At 45.9% G+C, this 25,092-nt stretch overlaps 1 protein-coding gene across 2 annotated transcripts in view; it reads right to left on the bottom strand.

Annotated features, from left to right (window-relative positions):
• The window catches only part of MDGA2 (MAM domain containing glycosylphosphatidylinositol anchor 2), a 196,376-nt gene that overhangs the window by 62,164 nt on the left and 109,120 nt on the right, over positions 1-25,092 (bottom strand). For both annotated transcript variants that reach the window (XR_013774537.1, XM_079307819.1), the window contains exons 7-8: positions 14,887-15,216; positions 2,586-2,879 (exon numbers count right to left, since the gene is read on the bottom strand). Coding sequence is in view for 1 of the 2 variants with exons in the window: in XM_079307819.1 (XP_079163945.1) it covers positions 2,586-2,879; positions 14,887-15,216 (624 nt within the window). In the remaining variant the exon portion in view is untranslated. The remainder of the gene's footprint in view (positions 1-2,585; positions 2,880-14,886; positions 15,217-25,092) is intronic.

The raw sequence follows: 25,092 nt of genomic DNA, 5'->3' as shown, positions 1-25,092 counted from the left end.
GAGGAAGTGGGAAGCTGTGGGAATTCCTCAGCTACAAAGTATTTCCTACTTTTCAACAGAAAAAGGGGAAAGAAGTTATTTCCCCCGTTTTTATTTGGAAGGATCAGCACTCCACTGTTTTTCTGGTGGTTCTCAATCCCAGATTCACAGAATCTCAGGATCACTGAGGTTGGAAAGGAGCTCCAAGGTCACACAGTCCCAGCTGTGCCCCATCCCCACCCTGTCCCAGCCCAGAGCTCTCAGTGCCACCCCAGGAATTGCTGGGACACCCCCAGGGATGGGGATCCAAACCAGCAGACAGAAATTCATGGAATGATGGATCATTAAGGTTGGAGAAGATCTCTAAGCTCATCCAACCATCCCCAGCACTGCCAAGGCCAGCACTGTCCCTGTCCCCAGGTGCCACATCCACAGGGACTGAAATCCCTGCAGGCATGGGGACAGCACCCTGCACCTGTGCCAGGGCTGGGCAAAAAATCAGGGAAGAAATTTTCCCAAATGTCCAATCTCAACCTCATGGAATCTGTGGGGCTGGAAAGGATGAGAATCCAACTTGTGCCCCATCTCCACCCTGTCCCAGCCCAGAGCTCTGAGTGTCACCCCAGGAATTGCTGGGACACCCCCAGGGATGGGGATCCAACCCTGCCTGGGCACTGCCAGTCCCTGAGCTCCCTTCCCATGGGGAAATTGCTGCTGGTTCCACCCTGAGCCTGCCCTGGCCCAGCCTGAGGCCGTTCCCTCTCCTCCTGTCCCTGTTCCTGCAGCAGAGCCTGACCTGGGGCTGTGCCCTCCTGCCAGGGACTTGTGCAGAGCCAGAAATTCCCCCTGAGCCTCCTTTTCTCTCAGGAAAAATGACTGACCCAAGGACAGGAGGCACAGACCCCTCATTCTCCAGTCCCAGTGGAATGAACCCTAACACAGCCAACCCCACAGCTCAGAGAAACCCACAAGGGAGAATTTTCAATCCTCCCTTCAGCCTTGACTTTGGGATTTAAAGCTGGAGCAGCAGGAAAAAGCTGGGATGGGAGTCCTGCAGATCCCAACCATGTAATCAAGACATCCATAATCTGTCACAAAGCAGAGCCAGGGAAAACAAATCACTGCTCATCAGCACGTGTGAGGAGCAGCTCTGCCCTGGAGGCCCCAACGAGGTCACTTGTGCTGGGCACAGAACACTGCTAAATAGCCAAGTGACAGAAGATTGGGGTGTTTGAAAGTGGAATAAATGAGGGCTGCACTTCTTAAAACACCCAAATTAAGTCCTGACAGAGCAGCAGACCCAGGGAAGTCACTCAGCACAAAGAATGGCTCATTATCCCCCTGTTGTTCCCCAGAAACCACCTCAAACCAGCCTTTCCGTGCTCCCACAACAAATGCTGCCCATTTCCAAAATAAAAAATAACTGATCCCCCCTCTCCCCTCCCCACTCCCGAGGCTGGCTGGCAGAGCAGGGCTGCCTGGATCTGGATGCAGATCAGCTCCCAGGGAACAGCTCTTGCCCTCCTTTTTTCCTCCTTGTTTTACACAGCAGCGACAAATGAGCTCAGCATTTAGAGAAATATGTCCTCCCATCTCATCTGTTTGTTCCTGTGACAAGGAATTCAAAGCTGTGGTGAAAATAATGATTGCCTCACACTTGGCTTGTTTTTTGTTTCTGTTGTTTTTTTTTTTTTCTAAACAGAAATGAGACTCTTATGTCATTTTTACTTCCATATTTACATGGAATTCATGGATTCAGGGAGCTACAGAGACAAACAACCCCACATCAAATATGTAACAGCCATAAGACTCTTGCTTGTTTGTTTAGGGGAGTGTCTTGGGTTGCAATGCAGGATGTGTCCAGCAATGTGAATTCTGTCCCATCTGCTGACCCGGCTGGGGCAGTGCCCCTGATCTCCTGGCACACATTCTCTGCTCATGGGCCATCTTTAAACCAGCTGGGCAATCATCTTTATCTTCCCACAGCCCATCCTCCCTCCAGCAGATATCTCCTGTTCATGGCCACTGAGTCCCAGGGCATGGCTGAGAAAATTCCATCATCCCACTGGGAGATGCTCCAGCCAGGGCAGGAGCCAAGCCTTTCCTACCCAGAGAAAAACTGACATTTGGGACACCAAGGCACCTTCTTTCCACTGGATTCCAGAGGAAAACCAGAGCCTTGCACATCATCCCTGGAGCTTCAGAGGAAACTGCCCCTTCTCCAGGAGCACTGCTCCAGCTGAGCCACATCTGCCCCTGCAGGAGGATGCAGCACCATGGAATGGGACTGTGCCACCACCCTGACTGACTGACTGTGCCAGCTTGGATTCTGACTCTGCCAGGGCTGGGATTGTTCTGTGTAATACTGCATTGCTAGTTTAATTGTCCTAGGAAAGAACTGTTATTGCTAATTCCCATCTCTTTACCTGAGAGCCCCTTAATTTCAAAATCATAATAATAATTTGTAGGGAGGGGGTTTACATTCTCCATTTCAAAGAGAAGCTCCTGCCTTTATTGGCAGACACCTGTCCCCAAACCAGGACAGTGAGGAACAAACCAACGTTTTTCTCAGCTCACCAAGACTATAAAGAGCAAGTGTGACTCACACTGTACGATGAGCTGCACCAGCGCCTGGCGGGGTTTGACGTTGAAGCCGTTGTACTGGCTGGTCTGGCAGCGGTAGGTGCCGCTCATGTCCCGGGACACGTTGGCGATGCGCAGGGTGCCATCGTAGCTCTCGCTCTGCAGGGCCCCGTCGGGCATGGCCACCTCCTTGTCAGCCCGTGACCACAGGATGATGGGCTTGGGCTTGCCCGTCACCTGGCACTGCAGCTCGATGGTGTCACCTTCCCGCGTCACCAGCGGAGACTTCTCCTGCGGCACCGTCAGGTTGGGGGGCACTGCGGGACGGGAGGGGACAGCAGTGGGAAAAATGGATAATTTGGGATTTTCTGCATCCCCCCCCCAACAAAGGAATGCTGCTTTGAGGGCTTGGAGGAGGATTCCAAAGTTGAGTGGTAAGAGTTAAAATCACCGGTGTGCAGTTTTGTAGAAGAGTTTCATAGAAGGGTGTGATGTCACACGGTGGAAAAAAATTGGAATTTGGGGTTTTGGAATACTGTAGGTAGGAATATATAGGCAGAAAAAAAATCTATATATGTATGTGTATGTGTATAATATATATATATAATATATATATAATAGATACCATAATATAATAAAATAATATATACACAATATATACACAATAATAACAATAAAATAACAATAATAACAATAATAAAACAATAACAACAATAATATATAATATAATATAATATAATATAATATAATATAATATAATATAATATAATATAATATAATATAATATAATATAATATAATATAATATAATATAATATTGTATTTATGTATAAAAATATATATAATGTTTATATGTATGTGTATATAAATTAATAAATAAGATATATTTAAAATATATATAAATATAATATATATATAAAAATATAATATATATATGTATGTGCATATAAATAAATAAATAAAATATATAAAATATATATATATATAAATATATATGTAGGTAGAAAGCAAGATGGAGGTTTCAGGGTAGAATTTTCTTTCTTCTTGTCCCTGTTCTTCATGGGTTTAGGTGGTATTTTTGTAATTGGATAGAAAATGCCTCACTGCGGGTCACAGGTGTTTGGTCATTGGGTCAAAAGTAAAAATAATTTAGGTGTTAGCTGTTAATTGGATAATTAAGCCTTAAAAGACCTTGTAACAAGTGAGATCCATCACAATTTCACCATTTTTAGCTCGTTAGCTACAAGTGCTGCAGCACTGACTGTGACATGGCTGAGAATTAACAAACATCTGAGTCTGAACATGAAATTCCTTCTCTCCTGCTTTCAATCCCAACTCTGACTGAAGAGAAAAAGGAAGATCCTGAGAATTAACACAGTGGTGCCCATGTGAGGATCAAAATCACAACTTTCAGTCTCATAAGAGAAGGGTCAATGATGGGACTCCATGAATAGGTTTCCTGCTTGGAATAACCCATGGAAAAGCAATTTATCCACAGAAAAGCATGGATTGCACTCGTTGGAAGCTGCCAGGTTTGTGGGGTGAAGTTCTCAGCAGCCTGGAGAGCCTCAGAGAAGATTTCCCAGCCCTGCTGTGACATTCCTGCTCTCTCTGGCACCATCCCAGTGCTTTCCCACCATCACTCATCACCCCACTGCCAGTTTGGCTTTCCTTTTTAGGATTATTTGGCACTAAATCCCATTTTTTTAATAACAGCATGGCTGCTGATTTTTTATCCAGCCCTTGGAAAAATGGCTGCAGATGAGGAAGGATTGTGGCAACAGAGAAATCACCCCAGAATTGGAGGCTTGACCCCAAAATGCAGCTGGGGTTTGTCACAGGAGCTTCATCAACCTGGTGTTTATTCCACAGGGATTGGCATTAACAATTCCAGAAGGGACACTGGAATTATTTCAGCCCATGGAGCAGGAGCAGCTCACAGTGAGCTGGAGATGGCCAAGGACACGGGATAAGGATGTGGATGTGTGGGAGCAAATCCAGAGGAACCCATGGAGCTGCTGCTCTGGAGCCAGGCTGGGAGAGCTGGGAATGTTCCCCTGGAGAGGAGAAGGATTGAAGGAAATCTCAGAGCCCCTTCCAGAGCCTAAAGGGATCCAGGAGAGCTGGAGAGGGGCTGGGGACAAGGGATGGAGGGACAGGACACAGGGAATGGGACACTGCCAGAGGGCAGGGATGGGTGGGATATTGGGAATTGGGAATTCCTGGCTGGGCTGGGATTCCCAGATTTGTGTGGCTGCCCCTGGATCCCTGGCAGTGCTGGAGCAGTGGGAGGTGTCCAGCCTTGCTTGGGAAATGCTTGGAATGCTGTGTGGTGGATGGAGAGATGGAAAATCCTGATTCAAACACTGCCCACTCTCCTTTTCCTTTGCTGCCTCCTGCAAACTCAGCTTTCCTCATGGATCTTCTGTCCTGGAGCACGGACAGACATTCCCTGTGGGAAAACAGCTCCTCCAGGAGCTTCTCCTCTCCTCCCTGTCCTTCCCTCAGCTCCTTTCCTGGAATGCCAGGCCTGACAAAACTCAGCCTGCATCTCCCTCCTGTCTGCAGTAAAAAAATATTCCAAAGCAATTTTCAAGCCCCAAGGGACAGGAACAACAAACTCCTCCTGGTGAGAAGCAATTCCAGCTTTCCCCTGGGATCTGCTGGCTGTCTCCAGCCCTGACAAGCCTGCTAGGAATCAGAGCTGGAATCTGGGGCTTGCACAGGAACCAAAGTGCTGCTTTCAGCTCCTTTGAAGGCTTTAAAAGCTCCTGTCAGGTGGGACAGGCAGACATGGGAAGAGCTTTTCCACAGGGGAGGGAAGGAAGAATGATTTTATACTGAAAAAAAAAAAAATCAGGAACAATTAAGAAGAAATAAATAACAACTGCTTAATAAAACATCCCTACTATTAATAAAACATTATTATTTCTCAATTATGTTGTTTTGTTCCATGGCAGGTTCTGAGCACAGGAAGATTCCCAGGGGAGCTGGAGCACTGTGAAATCATGGACCAAAGTGGGAGAAAGGTGTTTTTCCAAGAAGGAAAATACAGTTCATAGGGAAAGGTGGCTGCCTGCAGCCAGGATCCTCCTGGATTTTCCAGCTGACCTGGCTTGTGGCTTCTCAGCTGAGGTCAAATGTGACAGAGCCCTGTGTGGAACAGGAAAAATCCTGGATTTATCCTTTCCCAGATCTGCTCCTGGCTGGGATGTTTGGCTCCAAGCCTTTCCCAGCTGGATGAATGGATGATGGATGATGGATGGATGGATGATGGATGGATGGATGATGGATGGATGATGGATGGATGGATGATGGATGGATGGATGATGGATGGATGATGATGGATGATGGATGGATGGATGGATGGATGATGGATGGATGATGGATGGATGGATGGATGGATGGATGATGGATGGATGGATGATGGATGAGGATGGATGGAGGATGGATGATGGATGGATGGATGGATGGATGGATGGATGATGGATGATGGATGGATGGATGGATGATGGATGGATGGATGGATGGATGGATGGATGGATGGATGGATGATGGATGGATGGATGGATCCATGGATGAATGATGGATGGATGATGGATGGATGATGGATGGGTGATGGATGGATGAATGATGGATGGATGATGGATGGATGGATGGATGATGGATGGATGGATGGATGGATGATGGATGGATGATGGATGGATGATGGATGGATGATGGATGGATGGTGGATGATGGATGGATGGGATGGAGGATGGATGGATGGAGATGATGATGGATGGATGGATGGATGAGGATGGATGGATGGATGGATGATGGATGGATGGATGGATGGATGGATGGATGATGGATGGATGATGGATGATGGATGGATGATGGATGGATGATGGATGGATGGATGGATGATGGATGGATGGATGGATGGATGATGGATGATGGATGGATGGATGATGGATGGATGGATGGATGATGGATGGATGGATGGATGGATGATGGATGGATCCATGGATGGATGATGGATGGATGATGGATGGATGATGATGGATGGATGGATGATGGATGGATCCATGGATGGATCCATGGATGGATGATGGATGGATGATGGATGTTGGAGGCTCCTCCAGCCCTGCTCCCACTCCTGGCACCTCAGGGTCCCTGGCAATCCTGACCTGCCCTGGCTCAGGGATTCTCTGCTGAGGGATGAGATCCCTGATATCCTGAGGTCCCTGTGATCCCAGGGAAATCCCTGTGCCAGCCCCACAGCTCTGCTGCAGCCCCTGATGGGGCCAGGATGGGAATTTTCCCTCTGGACATTCCATGAGGATCTAACCCTGGGAACATGGGATAGACACACAGCCTCTTCCAGATTCCAACATTTCCAGGCTGTGTGAGAGCAAAGGGTCTGAGTTACCCAACCCCAGCTCAGGAATTCCAGCTGGGACAAAGGAGGGAACTTGGGAAAACCACAGGAAGCACATCCATGTTTGGAGGAGAGGAAATAAAAAAGCACATCCACGACAAAAATCCACTGTGCCAATGCAATAATTCCCCCTCCTGCTCCATCAGTTTTTCCCAAAAAAGCAGAGATAACAGCACAGCAGAAAGCTGCACCTTGCTGAGATAAGGAGCAGCACCACGAGGGTGGTGAGAGCTGATAAGGAAAGCTCTGTCAGTGTCCCAGATGGAAAGATCCCCTCACAGCCCTGGCTCCTCACTCCCGTGGCATTTTGCAGTGCCTGTGAGACAGATGACAGCTCATCATGGATCCTGGGATTCATCCACCTTTTCCTGGGAACAGCAGAGGGGACAGGAGGGACAAGGCCATCCATCAGCATGAAGAATTCCAGGGGCAATGCCATCCATCCAAAGCCTGGCTGCAGCTCTGGGTCACATTTGGGGAACAGGGAGATCCCACCATGAATTTCTCTGTCCCCACCCCATTTATGGCTCCAGATCCCCTAAATTTAGACCCTCTAATTTCTCTAATTAGGGGGATTCACCACTCTTTAATTAAAGGGAGAAAAAACCCCAAACTTCTGCTCAGGGATGAAGAATTCCAGGGGCAATGTCATGAATCCAAAATCTGTTTGCAGCTTTGGGTCACATTTGGGGAATAGTGACCAAAACAATGAGGTCCCAGAATTTCTCTGTCTCCACCCCATTTATGGGTCCAGATCCCCCAGATTTAGATCCTGATTCTCCACTCTCTAATTAGAGAGAGAAAAAGCCCCAAACTGTTGCACAGGGAAGGTTTTTGGCAGGGTTTCCCCTTTCCAGCCCAGCTATTTATTGTCACAACCTCACAGGTATTTAATTATCTCTGAACTGTCTGTTCTGCTGGCAAATGTAGCTGGAATTAGCAACAGGCTGAGAAAATAAATCCCAGGTTTTGGGGAGTGGTGACACAGCAGGCATGTGGGATTTGTCTCCATGAGCAATCCAGCTCAAAAGGCTTGAAGAGAAAATGAAAATGGGATTGTTTCCTTCCCAAAGATATAGGGAAACCCCACAGGAGCAGGGAATGGTGAGTCTGGGTGAGGTCAGAAACAGGGAATGATGGAATTGTTAAAATTGGAAAACCCTCTGAGATCATTGAACTGTTCCATGGCCACCACTGGGCTGTCCCCAAGTGCCACATCCAGAGGGATTTTAAATCCCTCCAAGGATGGAAACTCCACCCCTGCCCTGAGCTGGACAACCCTTGCCAGGCAGGAATTCTCCCTGATATCCAACCAAAACCTTCTTGGAACAACCTGAGGCCATTTCCTCTCTCCCCACCACTTGTGCAAAGGTGGGTCCAGAGGCTCAAATCCATGAGGAAAGGAAAATTCCCTAAATCCTAGATGGAAACAAGGAATGTTCCCTCATTCCTGCAGATCCACTGCCCAAGCTGGAAAAGGACAAACCCATGATTTTTCCTGATCCTAACTGGAAACAACAGATTTTCCTTTATTCCTGCATCAAGAGGCTCTAAAATAAGTTCACACTCTCAGCAGTTTCCTGAAGTGGAGAGTGCAGGGAGAACAAAAAGCTTTGGTGACACTTGGAAAAGTGACACTTGGAGAACAAAAAGCTTTGGTGACACTTGGAGGGCAAAACTTGGAGAACAAAAAGCTTTGGTGACACTCAAGACAAAAAGCTTTGATGACACTCAGAGGACAAAAAGCTTTGGTGACACCTGGAAAAGTGACACCTGGAAAACAAAAAGGCTTTAGTGACACTCGGAGAACAAAAAAGCTTTGGTGACATTCTCAGGACAAAAAGCTTTAGTGACACTTGGAGAACAAAAAGCCTTGGTGACACCTGGAAATCAAAAGGTTTTAGTGACACTTGGAGAACAAAAAGTTTTGGTGATACTCAGAGGACAAAAAGCTTTGGTGACACTTGGAAAAGTGACACCTGGAGAGCAGAAATCCTTGGTGACACCTGGAGAACAGAAATCTTGGTGGCACTGCAGCAGCACAGATTTACAGCCACGTTGTCACCCTGTGAGTGGGCAGTGGCCTGGGGTGAGCAGGTTCTGCTGATCTCTGGTTTTAAATAAATAAATCCTGGTTTTAAATAAAATCTCTGAGGCAGCTCAGCCCCCCTGGTGCTGATCCAGCACGAGCTGAGGTGGCAGCAGGTCACTGCTCTCCTGTCCCCTCATTTTTTGTTCTGCTCCCTGGACAGATGTTCCTGTTGTTGGAGTGAGTAAAACCAGACAGGAACTCTTCCAGCTGCTCTCCTGGGGCACTTCCACTGTCATTCCAGAGGATTTGGGATCCAGCACAGTCTGGGGGAGAATGGGGACAGGACATGACAGCTATTTTTGAGGGGAAGAAAAAAAAAATTCCTGAGCTTAATATATTTATTCCTTGTGTACTCTGGATGTTTTCAGTTCTACTCGAGCTTTCTGATGTGCTGATGGATCAAATTCCAGCTTAATTAACAGACAGATTAATTAAATGCCAGGGAGCTGTTGGCAGAGGCAAGAAGCTGCAGACAGAGAAATCCTTGAGAGGCACTGTGATCCTGTTAAAACATCCCTGCCCATGGAGCTGGGTGGGTTTAACTCCCTTCCCAAAGTATTCCAGGACTCCAGGACAAGCAGAGGTGGACAAGGAGCCCCTACAATGGTGACCTCACAGCTGCTGAGCTCTTCCTGGGGATTTTGGGGGCTGCTGTCACTTCTGTAACCTTGGGAGCATCTGGAAATCATTTCCTTGGAGAGACCCCTGTCAGTGACGGAAAAATCCTGGATAATGTGGCTGCTCCTCATGGATTGATCCTAATAATGAGGATCCAGCACAGCAAAGGAGAGTTTGAGCAGCACATCAAGGAATCATCCAAACTGAGATCACCCAGAGAGAATCTCCCCAAGGAGCTGCTGGAATTCACAACATCCCAGGAATTCAAACCCAGCCTGGCTCAGGAATAATGAGGAATCCACACTGTGCTGGCTGGAAGGGAGAATGAAGTTATTTGTGTGTCCTACTTCTGTAATATTTATGAATTTGAAGGGCTGAGTGGCTGGGATTAATCATCCTCTGCCTGAGCTGCAGTTTGGGCCCAGCTCATGATTCATGCCCTGACGTGATGCTGGAGTTAAGGCAGGGCTGAGCTGGGGCACAAAATCAATTTGAGCAAGATCATTCCACCCAGGAAGGGCAGAGAGGGATAATTATTCCTGAAGGATAATTGTGCTGCTTCTGTCTGTAAACAGAGGCTGGAACTGCTCAGCTGCTCTGAGATTTTTGGGAGAAATGTTGGAGGAGCTGGAAGGGACTCAGAGGTGAGAGAAGAGCCCAGGGGGAGATTTGCTGATTTGGAAAAATGGTTGGAAAAGCAGCTAAAACCAAGAAAACTTAGAATTTCCTTTACCTTTTTCCATGGCCTTTTACCCCCATGGAAGAGGGTCCACCAAGGCACTACTGTGGAAATTCCCATCAGGAATTCCTGGCTGGATTTCATGGGTGCTTTCCCATCATTCCCATCCCTGTGTCTCCCCAGGCAAGACCCAATTCCAAAGAGGAAATTCCATCTTTTCTGGGGCACAAACCACTCCTAACTGCACACGAGGACACAATAATCCACCATGGATTTTATGGAATTACAGAATCCTTTAAATTGGAAAAGCCCTCCAAGATCACCAACTCCAACCAGCACCATGGTCATCACATCCACACTTTTTATAAAAATTTCCAGGCAAGGGGACTCCCCTGGACATCCTTTTCCATCCTTTCTGAGAAGGAATTTTCCCAAAAATCCAGTTTAAACCACCTCTGAGGCTGTTTCCTCTCACCCTGAAGTGATGGTGAGGTTTTGGACAAAGAGTCCGATCCTGAGGGTTGGGATGATCTTGATTTTTGGACAAAAATTCTGCTCAGGCAGGGAAATTATTCCAGGATCAGTGCTTGGAACACAGCACTAAAACCCTAAACCACCACCTTGTTCTGCAGCCAGAGGAAAGAGGAACATTTAAAACCCAGAACATGCAGAGCCAGCAGCAAATTAGGGAAATGAATTCCAGTTTTGCAGGAGCTGTGCTGAGGAGCATCCATGGATGAGGAGAACCACGGGATGAGGAGCCCATCCACAAACTCTGGAGAAGAACAGAGGCTGCCAGCTGCCAGAAATCCTGCTGGGAGGGTGGATTTATCCCAGAAAAATCAGATTTCCCAGGGCTGTAGGGCAGGATAGGAAGGGGCTCCCAAGGATGGAATTAACAAGAAAAACTCTGTGCATGGAGCATGAAAACAGAGCTATAAAAGACAAATATTTTTAACAAAATACAGCTTTTTTCTATGCCTTCTGCTCCTTCCCAAGATAAATTCCAAGGATAACTGCTCACCAAACCCATCCATTGCTGCAATAACCACAGGCCACAGTCAACGATCGCTCTGGATGGTGATTTAAGATTTACAAATATCTTAATTAGCCACTAATTACCTCCCAAACCCCACATCCTCGTTATGCAACGGCTGTGACTCCAATAAACATTTCAAGCTGGAATCAAGGCCTCTTTTATGTCTCATCAAAGCAGGAACAGGATGACCAGAGGACTCCTGTGGCACCACCAGATCAAGGCTGCAGGTCCTGCAGCAGCAGCCTGGAGCTTTAATTAATTCATAATTTAATGGAGAGCTGATTAGCTTGACAGGGAAGCCCTTTTCATATTGCACAGCCTCTGCCTGGATGTAGCAGAACTTGTGGAAAGCCAAATTTACCCCTGGAACTGTTGGAGCAACCTGGGATAGCGGAAGGTGACCCTTCCAACCTAAACAGCTCCATGATTCTGTGATTACATGATTCCATGATTCTGTGATTCCATGGTTCCATGATTTCATTATTCCATGATTCCATGATTCCGTAATTCCATGATTTCATGGTTCTGTGATTCCATGGTTCCATAATTTCATTATTCCATGTCTCCATGATTCCATGATTTCATAATTCCATGATTCCATGATTTCATTATTCCATGTTTCCATGATCCCATGATTACATAATTCCATGATTCTGTGATTCTGTCATTCCATAATTCCATGATTCCATGATTCCACAAGTCCACAATTTCATGTTTCCATGATTCCATGATTTCGTGATTCCATGTTTCCATAATTCCATGATTCCATTATTTTGTTATTCCATGATTCCATGATTCCTTGTTTCTGTCATTCCATGATTCCATGATTCCACACTTCCACAATTCCATGATTCCATGATTCCATGTTCACGTTTCCATGATTCCATGATTTCATGTTTCCATAATTCCATGCTTCCATGCTTCCACGATTCCACAATTCCATGCTTCCATGATTCCATGTTCCTATGTTTCCGTAATTCCATAATTCCATGATTCCACGATTCCACAATTCCATTATTCCATGTTTCTGTGATTCCATGATTCCATGTTTCCATGTTTCCATGATTCCATGAGATCTGGAGATCTCCAGGCTGCCCCGTGCTCATCCCAAATCCAGGTCCCTCTCTGGGCTGTTCCCATCCTGGGGTGGCACAAGCTCAGCACATCCTCAGGCTCATCCCAAGGGCAGGAATTTGTTTGAGGATTTTCCATGTGGGACATGGGGCTGTGCCCATGGGGATGGGAATGAGCCACAGGAAGGATTCCCTCAGGAAAAGAGGGATCAGCATTCCTCCAACCTTCCCGTGGCAATCCAGAGCAGCAAAAGCAGAAAATAAAGGAAAATATCCAAAATAACAAATCTCCTTCCTGCTCAATGATGTATCCAGGGAAAAAGGTGGAAAAGGAATGAGCCAGAAGGGAAAAATGCTGATTTTTGGGAATAAAAACAGTGTCCTGAACAGAGCAAACCATCCCAATCCCAAAGCTGATTCTTCCTGCTTAAATCCATATTTGAGGCAGAGAAAAAAATCCCTTGCACAGGCTGACACCTCTGATCCACCTCTTTCATTTCCCTTACCACAAACCCACTTTATTGAGGCTTCTGTTGCTTTTTTAACATCTTGTTGCTTTTTTAGCATCTTCTCTTTCCAGGTTTCCATGGCACAATCCCACATATCCCGAAAAACCCAGCCTGGCTCTCAGTAACATTTGCCCAGGGTGGGTTTTCTGGATGTCAGGGCTTTTCTAGGGCAGATATTCCATGTTGGAATCTCAATTCCCACTCTTCACTGACCTATTTTATTGAGATATGGGGGGAGCAGCGAGGGGATTACTTCAGGTCCATTTATGTAAGACACTCAGGACATAAATCCGTGTTTTTCCAGCTGAAAATGTCAAGGGAAAAAAAAAATTCCTGCTAAACAAGGGGGATTCCAGAGCCACACGTCCCTTCCCAACCTCCTGGGGAATTCCTGGATTTCCTCCTTCCTTAGGATTTGACACAGCCCCTCCTGCCCCACTCCAGGAGGAACCACACAAACATCAGGGAGAGGAAATTCCCCCCATCCCAGACATCCAGAGGGATGTTAATAAATCCCTGCAAGTCCTGGCATTTGGGAAATGTGTTTGTGCCTGGGCCTTCTGTTGCTAATTAGCAGAGCAGTAATGAATCTTGATGAATCAGTAATGACCTTCAAAGCACTGCAACTATTTCAGCTTCCACTTGGCTGGGTAATGAAGTCATTCCAAGAGCAGAATTCCTTTTAGGATGTAAAACCAGGCTGAGCTCAAATTCCACGTTTTCTTCCCCCTTTTCTTACTTTCTGGAGTGCTCTAGGACAGGAAATTTAAGGGATGACAGATTTCATCATTTCCTGCAGGGATTGTGGTGAGCTGATGGGAATGGCCAACTAATGTATGTTACCAGGAAATCCCATCAGTTTTCCCAAGGATTCCCAAAGAATTTCAGGGAATGCAGCAGTGATTGGATGCATCAGTGCTCACACAGCACTGGGCAGGCAGGTGACAAAAAGTTTGCATGGAATGCTCATCCATCATTCCAAAGTTGGCACTTCTCCTCTAAGAATCCTCCCAGTTCTTTTCCTGATAGTAAAATCATGGAATCATGGAATAGTTTGGGATGTAAGAGACATTAAATCTCACCCAGTGCCACCCCTGCCATGGCAGGGACACCTCCCACTGTCCCAGTGTCCAGCCTGGCCTTGGGCACTGCCAGGGATCCAGGGGCAGCCACAGCTGCTCTGGCAATCCCAGCCCAGCCAGGAATTCCCAATTCCCAATATCCCACCCATCCCTGCCCTCTGGCAGTGTCCCATTCCCTGTGTCCTGTCCCTCCATCCCTTGTCCCCAGTCCCTCTCCAGCTCTCCTGGATCCCTTCAGGCCCTGGCAGAGACTCTGAGCTCTCTCTGGATCCTTCTCCTCTCCAGGTGAGCATTCCCAGCTCTCCCAGCCTGGCTCCAGAGCAGCTCCAGCCCCAGAGCACTTCCATAACCAAAAAAGATCCAACAGGGAACTTCCTCAGGTTTGTTTGATCAAAGCAACTCAGCCCCTGATTATTGGTCAGGGAATCCCAGAGTGGTTTGGGATTAAATCCCATCCCATTCCACCCATTCCATGGGCAGAGACACCTCCCACTGTCCCAATGTCCAGCCTGGCCTTGGGCATTCCAGGGATCCAGGGGCAGCCACAGCTGCTCTGGGAACTCCAGCCCAGCCAGGAATTCCCAATTCTGGGAATTTCAGGGATCCAGGGGCAGCCACAGCTGCTCTGGCAATCCCATCCCAGCCAGCAATTCCCAGCTCCCAACATCCCGCCTAAAACCCCCCTCTTTCCTCCTGAACCCATCCCCTGTCCCCTACCACCCCTTCCCCACCACCATTCCCCCTCCAGCTCTCCTGAATCCTTTGTCACACCCTGGAATATCCCCCCAGCAGCTCCCAGACCCCTCCCACCTGTGCTGCTGGAGATGTTGACGTCGATGCTGATGTCCGAGATGCCGCCGCCCTTCAGCGCCGCCACGCAGGTGTAGGTGCCGAAATCGGTGAACTTGAGGTCGATGATGTCCAGGTTGGTGGTGCCAGGGGACACGTCGGGGTCGGTCTGGGTGATCACCATCCTCTCCGAGCTGCGTAGAGGCCGCCCGTTCTTGAACCAGCTGAAGGTCAGTTCCTCCGGGGGCACGGCCTCCACCTGGCACGAGATCTTCACCTCCCGCCCGATCTGGATGTTGTCGTCCTTGTGGTACGGGTCGGGGGTGATCCAAAAACGTCCTTTTTTTAAGGCTGGAAAGCAAATAAAAGAGTGATTTTTGGTAATAAAGTGATTTTCCGTTATAAAGGGATTTTCGGTAAAAAGAGTGATTTCCCGTAATAAAAGTACAAATCTGGCTTTGCTGTGCTGGGAAGGAAATAAAAAAAAACCTTATAAATATGTGTAGAAGATGTTACACTCCCTAAAGCAAAGCCCTGGGATGCCATCCCATGAAACAAAGAAATTCCTTCAAACAACCCCCCCTTACCCAAAAACCCCGTTATCTCTTAGGATTTCTATTGGCTCTTAAAGTCACACGTTAATTGGCTCTTTTCTCACTTAGAGTTTTAAGATAATTGGTTAGTTTGTAAGTTGTAGTTTTTACTGGTTAGAAACTCAATCCTTTGGAAACCTATATAAAGCGTTTTGTTATCTGATATAATTATAGATATTGTTGCCAGCATCCCCTTTGAGGACAATAAAGTTATCCTTGGGATTTGCTGAGTGATCTCAAGCCTTTGTTCTTCACTAGTGAGTAGCTGAGGGCTCTGCATCCAGAGCTCAGAAGTGCCTGGACTCAGAGCTGCAGACCCCAGGGTTGGAAAACACCCAACCCTAAAAAACAGCTACAAATATGAGTGTTTACCCAAACTTTCAAAACCATAGAAATCACAGCAATTTTTGACTGTGGGGCTGAGAACAGCCACGTGAAGGTTTAAAGCCTCTTCCTTTGTTTAGTTGATGCAAAATGCCAGAAATGCCAAAGAACCAACAGACATCCTGTCCCAAGGATGGCAGGAAAGGTTTAGAGATAAGGTTTATAGATAAGAAAGCAGTAAAACATGGTAATATACTGATTCCTATAGGTTGCATGCAAATATTAAGGAATTAGTATGTTGTAGTAGATTGGTTAATGGAAATTAGAATATTCAACATAGAAGAAAACTCATTGTATTGTAAACAGGAAATCACTCTCTTATCCTCTCTCTTATTCTCTTTACTCTTTGTTCTCTCTACACTCTTATTCTCTCCTACACTCCCTCATATACCCACACCCTAATAATAAACTAAAACCTTCAAAACCAGAATATAGAGAGCTCCTGAGTCTGTCTTGAGGACCATCCACCAAAAAAAAAAAACAAAACCCACATTGCTGGAGGGCTAAATATGATTTTTAGCAGGGCTGCAGCCAGAGGATTTGATTTTATTCCCAGGAATCTGCACAACACCAACTTAGAATCATGAGGAAAATAGTTGGTTTCTTCAGTTGGAATAATATAAATAATTTTGGTCGTCCAGTGGCTCCTTGAACAACACAACTCTTTGGGACTTGTAAATTCCATGCTGAATGAGCACTTCCACCACCTGGAAAAGAATTCAGACTTCCAGAGCTGGGAAAAAAATTCACATTTATTTATTTATTTATTTATTTATTTATGTGGTTGCTTTTTCCAAGTGGGGGAGTAAAACCCTAAATTGGAGCTATTTACCCTCAGTCCCACAGGGTAGGAGAGATTTCTTCTATTGAGGAAGGCAAAACTTTTAAGGAGAGAATGGAAAATTTGGTATTTTTCTAGGAAAAGCAGCATTTTGGGTGCTGCTCCTTAGTTCCAACCACATCTCAAAGTATCCAGCTGGTTGATTTTATTTACTCATTCATTATTTAATTTATTTACATTATTCATTTACTTCTATTTATTTAAGGAAGTTTCTTGGCTTTAATCAAGATGGGATTTTTTTTTTTTTTTTTTTGCACTTCTCTTTGCTGAGCAACTCTCCTTCCCTTGGGAAAGCCTCAGCCAATTCCCAGGAATCAGCACTACCAAGCTGGAATCACGAGGATGAGCCAGTTGGAAACTGCCACAGAATTCAACTCTGAGGCACTTTTTTTTTGTGTGTGTGGAAATAACAGCACAAACAATGCTTACACACACAAAAAACCCCCTCAATATTTTATGCAGATCCTTTTCAGGCAAGGAAAAACCAAAAAAGAACTGGATGGGCACGACCAGCCCAAATTAGTTGCTCATAACCTCAATAAACTATTTTTATTTCTGAATTTTCAGCAGTTTCTCCTGCCTAGAACTGAACAAAGTCTAGCAGGGAAGTCAGGGTAACTTTCCTTAGTGGAAAAACAACAATTCCAAGGTAAGAAAAGGGGGCAGAACCTCAAAATTTGGGTCAAAGCTGTTTCTTGCAAGCAGAAGGGGGTTGGATTGGATGGTTTTTAAGGTTTTTCCAACCCAAACCATTCCATGACTCTGGATGACTCCAAAACCCCTTCAGACCTTCCTGATTTCCCCCACGTTGGGAATACCTGAGCTGAGCTTGATCCAAACCCACCAGGCAAAGGAAAAGGGGTTTTTTGTATCATTTCCTCCATCCAGCAATCCCATAAAACAGTGGCTTGGATTTTCCTCATCTCCAGATTCCTGGAGCTCCATTTCCAGGAGGAAATTTCCAGGAGGAAATTCCAAAATACCACAAAAAATGGAGCCATGCCATGGCTTTTGTCTCTGTGTCATCAGTTACATTTTGGGCATTGCTGAGAACTTCCCATGGGGTGAGGCACAGAAATAAAAGAGAAATCAAAGGTTAAAGGGTTTTTACACAGGCAGAGACAAGGGGGAATGTTATAAACTAAAAGAGATTTAATGGGATGTTGAGAAGGGATTCCTGGCTGGGATGGAATTCCCAGATTTGCTGTGGCTGCCCCTGGATCCCTGGAATGTCCAAGGCCAGTTTGGACAGTGGGAGATGTCCCTGCCCATCCAGGAATAATTTTTGAAGTCACTTCCCACCCAAACCATTCCAGGATTCTCTGATGAACCAGCAAAATGTGGGTGATGCTGCTGCAGACCCTTCTCAGCAGATTTTTTTGGGAATGTCACCAAAAAGAGCAGCAAATGTGCAAATAAATCTGTAACTGTTCTTTGAGACTCAGCAAAGTGCCAGCCTGGCCCCAAAGAACGAGGAGTGATCAAACAACCCGAGATGAAACAACTTTTGTCCTCAAACTCCTCACAAACAGTCCCTGCCCTCCCTCATTAATTATATTTTCAAAGTGATGAAATGCAGTTCAGGATCTCAAGCAAGGCCTATTTGCATTCAGCAGGTTTGGTTGGGTTTTTCCCACCCAGATGGACCCCAAATTTTCCTTTAATGGCTCAGAATGTTCCTGCCTCACCAGTTCCCAATGGCTCACACTCCATCACTGAACACACCAAGTTCTGCACCATTTTCTGCACCAGTTTCAGAGCTCTGGCTGCTTCCCAAGTGGATGCAGGGCACAGGGAATGCTTGGATTTGTGGTTTCTGATGGTTCTGTCTGTGCTTAACCTGTGACAGCAGAACCATGAAGCAGCAAAACTCTGAATTTCTGATTTTAACCTTCACTGAGCAGCCAGAGGCTGCCTGAGGAGGAACCTGCTGTGCCCTCCCCCGAGCAGGTTTGGAGCAATTTTGGTTGTTCCCCTTCACTTTCTGTCAGGGGTTTTGTTTTGATTTGTTCACAGTGAACAGAGAATTTCACCTGAGCAGATGTGGAGCCCTGCACGGGCTTGGAGCAGATGTTGGAGGTTTGAGAGCTCAGAATCCAACCTGGCCCTTGTTCCTGAGCACCCAGAACGGGGAATTTCCCATATTCCAATAATTTCATCAGCCCCAAATCACTTCCAGGATCCTCCAAAATCACTGGGAATTCATCTGCTGGGTCAGAGGAGCCAGGAAATCTTTCCTGGGGTCCAGGTGCTCCTGATCCCTTCCTCTTTCCATCTCAAATATGGGAAAAACAGTTTGTGATCCAAGGAAAGATTCTCCACTTAATTTCTGGGGACAATGGACTACAGAGACACGGCAAGGAAATGGCCAAAGATCCCAGAATTCCAGGATGGATTGGGTTGGAAAGGACCTTAATGACCATCCAGTCCCAACCCCATGAACAGGGACACCTTCCACTATCCCAGATTGCTCCAAGCCCCATCCAACCTGGCCAAAAAATCCTGGAATGATGGGATAATGGATGAAACAAAATCTGCTCCAGCAGCCCACAAGGGAAGAGCCCTGCAGTCCATAGTCCTTTTTATCTGGAATTCCAGCCCAAATGGATCCATTTACAGCCCAAAATCCTCATTCCCACTGAATAAAAACCCACAGAAATCCTTCCCACTGTCTCAGCAGTAACTTGTCCACTGCCATCAAATCAAGAGAAGGAAATTTCAAGTTTTTATCCCAAGCTCTGAAGAGACACCACATTTTTGTTTATTTTGGCTGTGGGCAACAAAGTTGGGTCTGTCTTCAACATTCTCCAGGATTCCCTTAAACTCTTTTGTCCAAACAATTTAACAACTGTCCAAAAGATCTTTGTCACTGGTGAATATCCCAGTGTGGCTGTTAAACTTCATTCTCTGCAGGAAAATACATTTTGACATTGTTCTGCAGATAAAAACGGGAAAAACTCGGATTTGTTGTTGCCAAAAATTCTCCTTTGCTGTCGTGGACCAGGAAAATATTGGAGAGGAAAATAACAGAGAGGAAATTACAGATTTCTGGCTTAATTGTAAACCTTAATTATGAATAGAAGAGCAAAACCACACCCCAAATAACAGAGTTTGTGGATATCAGCTCTGCAGGGGCAGCCACAGCTGCTCTAGCAATCCCAGCCCAGCCAGGAATTCCCAATTCCCAACATCCCACCCATCCCAGTGTCCCATTCCCTGTGTCCTGTCCCTCCATCCCTTGTCCCCAGCCCCTCTCCAGCTCTCCTGGATCCCTTTAGGTGCCCTCAGAGCAGCTCCATGGCCTCTCCAACCCTTCCACACCTTCCTTGTCCCAGGAATCCCAGACCTGGATGCAATTCCGGTCATAAGGACCAGGCTGGGTGGGAAGGAAATCAAAAATAATTCAAAAATCATTAAAAATGGAATAATGAAATAAATAATCTGAGTTTTTAGGGATAACACTCCACCTTGGATCATTCTCAAAATTTAAATTCCTTAATCTGAGCATTTAGAACCATGGAATTGTTCAGGTTGGGAGAGTCCAACCATCAGCCAGTACCACCCCTGTGCTCACCACTAAACCTTGTCCTCATCCACCCATTTTGGGCACAATTCCAGGGATTGGGACTCCATCCCACCCCTGAGCAGCCTCTTCCCCATCCATGAGGAAAAAACCTTGGGGATAACTGAGAAAATGCTTCTTCCCAAGTGTTCCCTTTGCATCCCAAGACAGGCTTGAAGCAAATTCCTGCTAAAAAAAAATCCTCACACTCCCAACATTTCAGCACCAGCTCACTCTGCTCCTGTCAGCACCGTTTGAGATGGAAGTTTTTGAAACCCTGAACTTCCAGCAGCTCTCTGAACAATTAAGATGTCAAACATCTCCTAAAGCATCTCTAAACTTTTTAATATCAAGTAATTATTTGGCACTTCCAAGGCCAGATGCATTCCCACTTCCAATTTAAATGCAAATCCCACGGAGAGACTTCAGGTTTTTGTCTCCCCTTTTAGAAACTGCTGCTAATTTTGCAAAGAAAAGGATTTTTCATTCCTGTTTTTCCTTGTGCTTGGCTTAATTAGCTCCCAGTTCCTTCAGAGCTGCTCTTGTGAAGGAGGGGGAGGTCTGGATTCCTTTGAATGATGGAAATTTCAGTTTACAACCTGCTCCAAATCTGATCCCTTAAAGAGATGAAGGTGAGATCAAAGGGGGAGAAACTCTGGTTCCTCCTTCAGCAGCTTTTAGAGGGGAAGATTCACAAAAAATCCATGAGAAAAGAGGGTGGGGGTTGGGAATAGGTGATCTCTGAGATCTCTTCCAGCACAAACCATCCCATAATTCTGACAAAAATCCAGCTGGGATTGAGCTCAGCAGGTTCCTTCTCTGATCTCCAGCTCACACCAGGTTTTCCAAGGCCTGGAGATCTCCAGGAATGGAAATTTCACAACTTCCCACCCTCAGCTCCCAGGAAAAAATGGGGGTGTCACTGGGTTAGGAGGCAGAAATTTGTGTCCTTCCATTTTTTCCTATGGAAATTCTTCCTCCCTGATTTTAATGATGGATTGTGGATAAGATCCCAACATATTCACCTGAGGGCGAAATTCCAAAAACTGCAATAATTTGACCAAGAAAAAACAGGGACAACTTAGCAGCTGGAATTTTGTCACTTTTAAAACCCCAAGCAGACGAAAAAGAGGAAAAAGCCAAAATATTTCCTACAATTCAAAATCCCAGCTCACACCAGGTTTTCCAAGGAGATCTCCAGGAATGGAAATTCCACAACTTCCCACCCTCAGCTCCCAGGAAAAAGCAGCAGCTGTCCCAGGGGTGTCACTGGGCTTGGAGACAGAAATTTGTGTCCTTCCATTTTTCCTGATGGGAAAATACTTGATTTTAATGAAAGATTATTGATGAGATCCCAACATATTCACATGAGAGTGAAATTATAAAAACTGCAACAATTTGACCAAGAAGAAACAGGAACAACTTAGCAGCTGGAATTTCCTTGATTTTAAAACTCCAAGCAGAAGAAAAAGGAGAAAAAAAGCCAAAATCTTTCCTAAATCCCATAATTCCAGCTTGCCAAGCCATGGATGTGTGGCTGGAGCAGTGGATCAGGGCTGCCCCATCCCACAGGAAAATGGGAATTCAGGAGTCTTGTCACAAGCCAGACAAGGATTGGGATATAAATGAGACCCCTCAGAGATGCTGCCATAAACCCCAGTGGGCTCTGCCCTTGCAAAATACATTTCAAATCCTTGGAATGTTGCAGCTGGATGTTTTCCAGGGCCTTTACAATGTTTAATTCTTGTGCCAAAGCTGTCCCAAAAAAAAAACCTTGCTGAATTTTCCTGCCCCAAAGTGATCCACTGGAAATCTTCCCTCTTTTCTTTAATGACACTCAGCCATTCTCCCAGTCCCAGAGAAACTCCCCATTCCCAAGGTTTCCACACTGGATTATCTCTATTCCTGCTTTGCTGGAGTTCAGGATTTCCTTAGAGCCTGGATTTATTCCAACATGGGATGTATTTCCAATTCTTTCTTCCAGTCTTAAATACCTCAAAACAACATCAGGATGCTATGAAAAAACCCAAAATTATTTGTCAGACTGGGCAGAGACTTAAATATCCCAGTCCCTGTTGCTTGATGCAGCAGGAAAAGTGTCTTAAAACACATTTCAAGAGCAGCAAAGGAACCAGTGGGAACTCATCCTTGTCTTCTCAGTTTCCTCCCCATCCAAGAAGAGAAAAAAACTTGGAAAAATTTAGTTTTTTCTCTGCCAAAAAGAAAACGTTGGTAAAACACCCATATCTTGTCATGTGTTACCAGCCAGGATCTAAACCAATAATAAATTACAGCACCAACCCTGCCAAAGCAATTATCAGCTTTAGTAATTAATAACTGCTGCCAATCAAGAGTAAGAATAACCTTTATCCTTGTCTCCAGTGGGATCCTGGGATCCCTGAGGATGGAAAGGAGCTCCAAGGTCACACAGTCCCAGCTGTGCCCCATCCCCACCCTGTCCCAGCCCAGAGCTCTCAGTGCCACCCCCAGGTGACACCCCCAGGGATGGGGATCCAACCCTCCCTGGGCACTGCCAGTCCCTGAGCTCCCTTCCCATGAAGGAATTTTCCCCAATATCCAACCTAAAGCTCCCTGGACACAGCCTGAGGCCATTTCCTCTGATCCTGGAGTTTTTCACATGGGAGCAGAGTCTGACCTGGGGCTGTGCCCTCCTGCCAGGGACTTGTGCAGAGCCAGAAATTCCCCCTGAGCCCCCTTTGCTCCAGGCTGAGCCCCTGCCCAGCTCCTCAGGGATCCTCCAGCCCCTGCCCAGCTCCTCAGGGATCCTCCAGCCCCTGCCCAGCTCCTCAGGGATCCTCCAGCCCCTGCCCAGCTCCTCAGGGATCCTCCAGCCCCTGCCCAGCTCCTCAGGGATCCTCCAGCCCCTTCCCAGCTCCTTTCCCTTCTCTGTTCATGTTCCAGCCCCTCCACATCCTTCCAGAACTGAGGGATCCAGAACTGGACACAACCCTTGAGGTGCTGCAGCAGCTCCAGCACAGGGACAATCAGGACAATCCCATCCCTCTCCTGCTCCCACACAATTCCTGATCCAATCCAGGTGCCCTTGGCCTCTTTCCCACCTGGGCTCATTCCCAGCCATTGTCCCCAGGACAAAATAAGGGAAAAAAATGTCCAGTGAACACCAGGAGAGGGATCAGTTGAATCCCACCTCCCCAAATCCCTTCTGATAAATCCTTCCAGACACGTGGTGCCCAACAGGCTCCTCATGTCCTCCAGAGCAGCAAATTCCCTTCAAAATCAAATTCCTGCTGACAGAAATTCCAGGAAATCCTAATGAAAGGGCAGAAGGATCAATAAACCATCTGTGTTTTTATAGGAGAACCTTTTCTGAACTCATCCATGAGCCTCCACTCTGGGAAGAGCTCACAGGCCTGAGCCTGTGGCAGATCACAAAAATAAATGGATTTATTCAATCCAAAACTCCACTTTCTCCCACATTCTTTCCCAGGGAGCACACTGGGAATTTATGTAGGAACATTCTGGATGAGGAGATAGAGTTTGCTTGGTTAAAACCTTTTGAAATCCCATTTTCTCCATAGAGATGTCTGTGGATATTCACCAAGGCTTTTGGAATTCACCAGACAGAAAATAAGATGGAAAATCAGAATTATTAAGGCTGGAAAAGCCCTCAGAGGTCATTGAGCACTCCCAAAGCCACCATGGACCCACATCCCAAAATTTATTCCATTCTCCCACTTGTTGGAAGTTTTTCCCAGGATACAGAGAGGAAAAAAAAAAAAAAAAAAAGGAAAAAACAACCCCTCCTTCTCCAATTTCATGGAAACCCAAAGTTTCCAGGATTTTAGTATTCCCAACTAGTCCAGTGATTCCAGGCAGCAACCACTCGTGCCAGACCCCCATCCCTAAATTGATTCCATTCTCCCACTTGCAGGGAGCTTTTACCAGAATACAAAGAAAAAAAAAAAATAAAAAAGGATGGGAAAAAAAAGTTCTTGATGCCAATTTAACAGAAAACTCAACATATTCGGATTTTAGCATTCCCAACCAACCCCAGATTATCCCACATGTGCCAGATCCCCATCCCTAAAGTTATTTCTTTCTCCCACTTACTGGGAGTTTTTTCCCAGAATACAAAGAGAAAAAACCAACCAACCAAACAAACAAGGATGGAAAAAAAGCACTTTTTGCCAATTCCATGGAAAAACCAAAATTTTAGGATTTTAGAATTCCCAGCCATTCCCAGAAGATTCCAGACAGTGACCACACATGCCAGATCCACATCCTGAAATTTATTCCATTCTGCTTCCTCGGAGATTTCCCAGAATACAGAGAGGAAAAGAATGATGGGGAAAAAAAAATCTCTTTGTGCCAGTTTCATGGAAAACTCAGCATTTTAGGATATTAGAAATCCCAACCAACCCCAGATGATTCCACATGTGCCAGACTCCCATCCCTAAATTTATTACATTCTCCCACTTGCTGATGTCCAGCCAGCCTTAATTTTATTTAATTTTGTCCTTTACTCCTCTAAACCACAAGGGAAATTCCTAAAAAAAAACCCCTTTGGGATAAAGAACAGGAAAGCAGAAGGAAAGCAGGTGTAGAGAAAAAAATTCCTGGATTTTTATTTAATTTAAAAAGCAACGAAAGTTCTTTAATTTCCCAATCTGAGCTTCATCCTTCTATTTTTATTCCTTAATTTTTTTTTTTTTTTTAGCAGCCACACCTACAGTTCACATACAGTTTTTAAAGGGATAATCCTGATGTACTTCCAGCAATCCTGCCCTTAAAAGGGATTTCCCTGGAGTGCTTTTTGCTCAGGAAGAGCTTTTGTGCTGCTGTTGAGCACGGTCATTATTTTCTAT

Source organism: Erithacus rubecula (genome assembly GCF_903797595.1).
Source record: "Erithacus rubecula genome assembly, chromosome: 6".
In the NCBI taxonomy this organism is placed as follows: domain Eukaryota; kingdom Metazoa; phylum Chordata; class Aves; order Passeriformes; family Muscicapidae; genus Erithacus; species Erithacus rubecula.
This window is presented reverse-complemented; position numbering and strand designations above follow the sequence as displayed.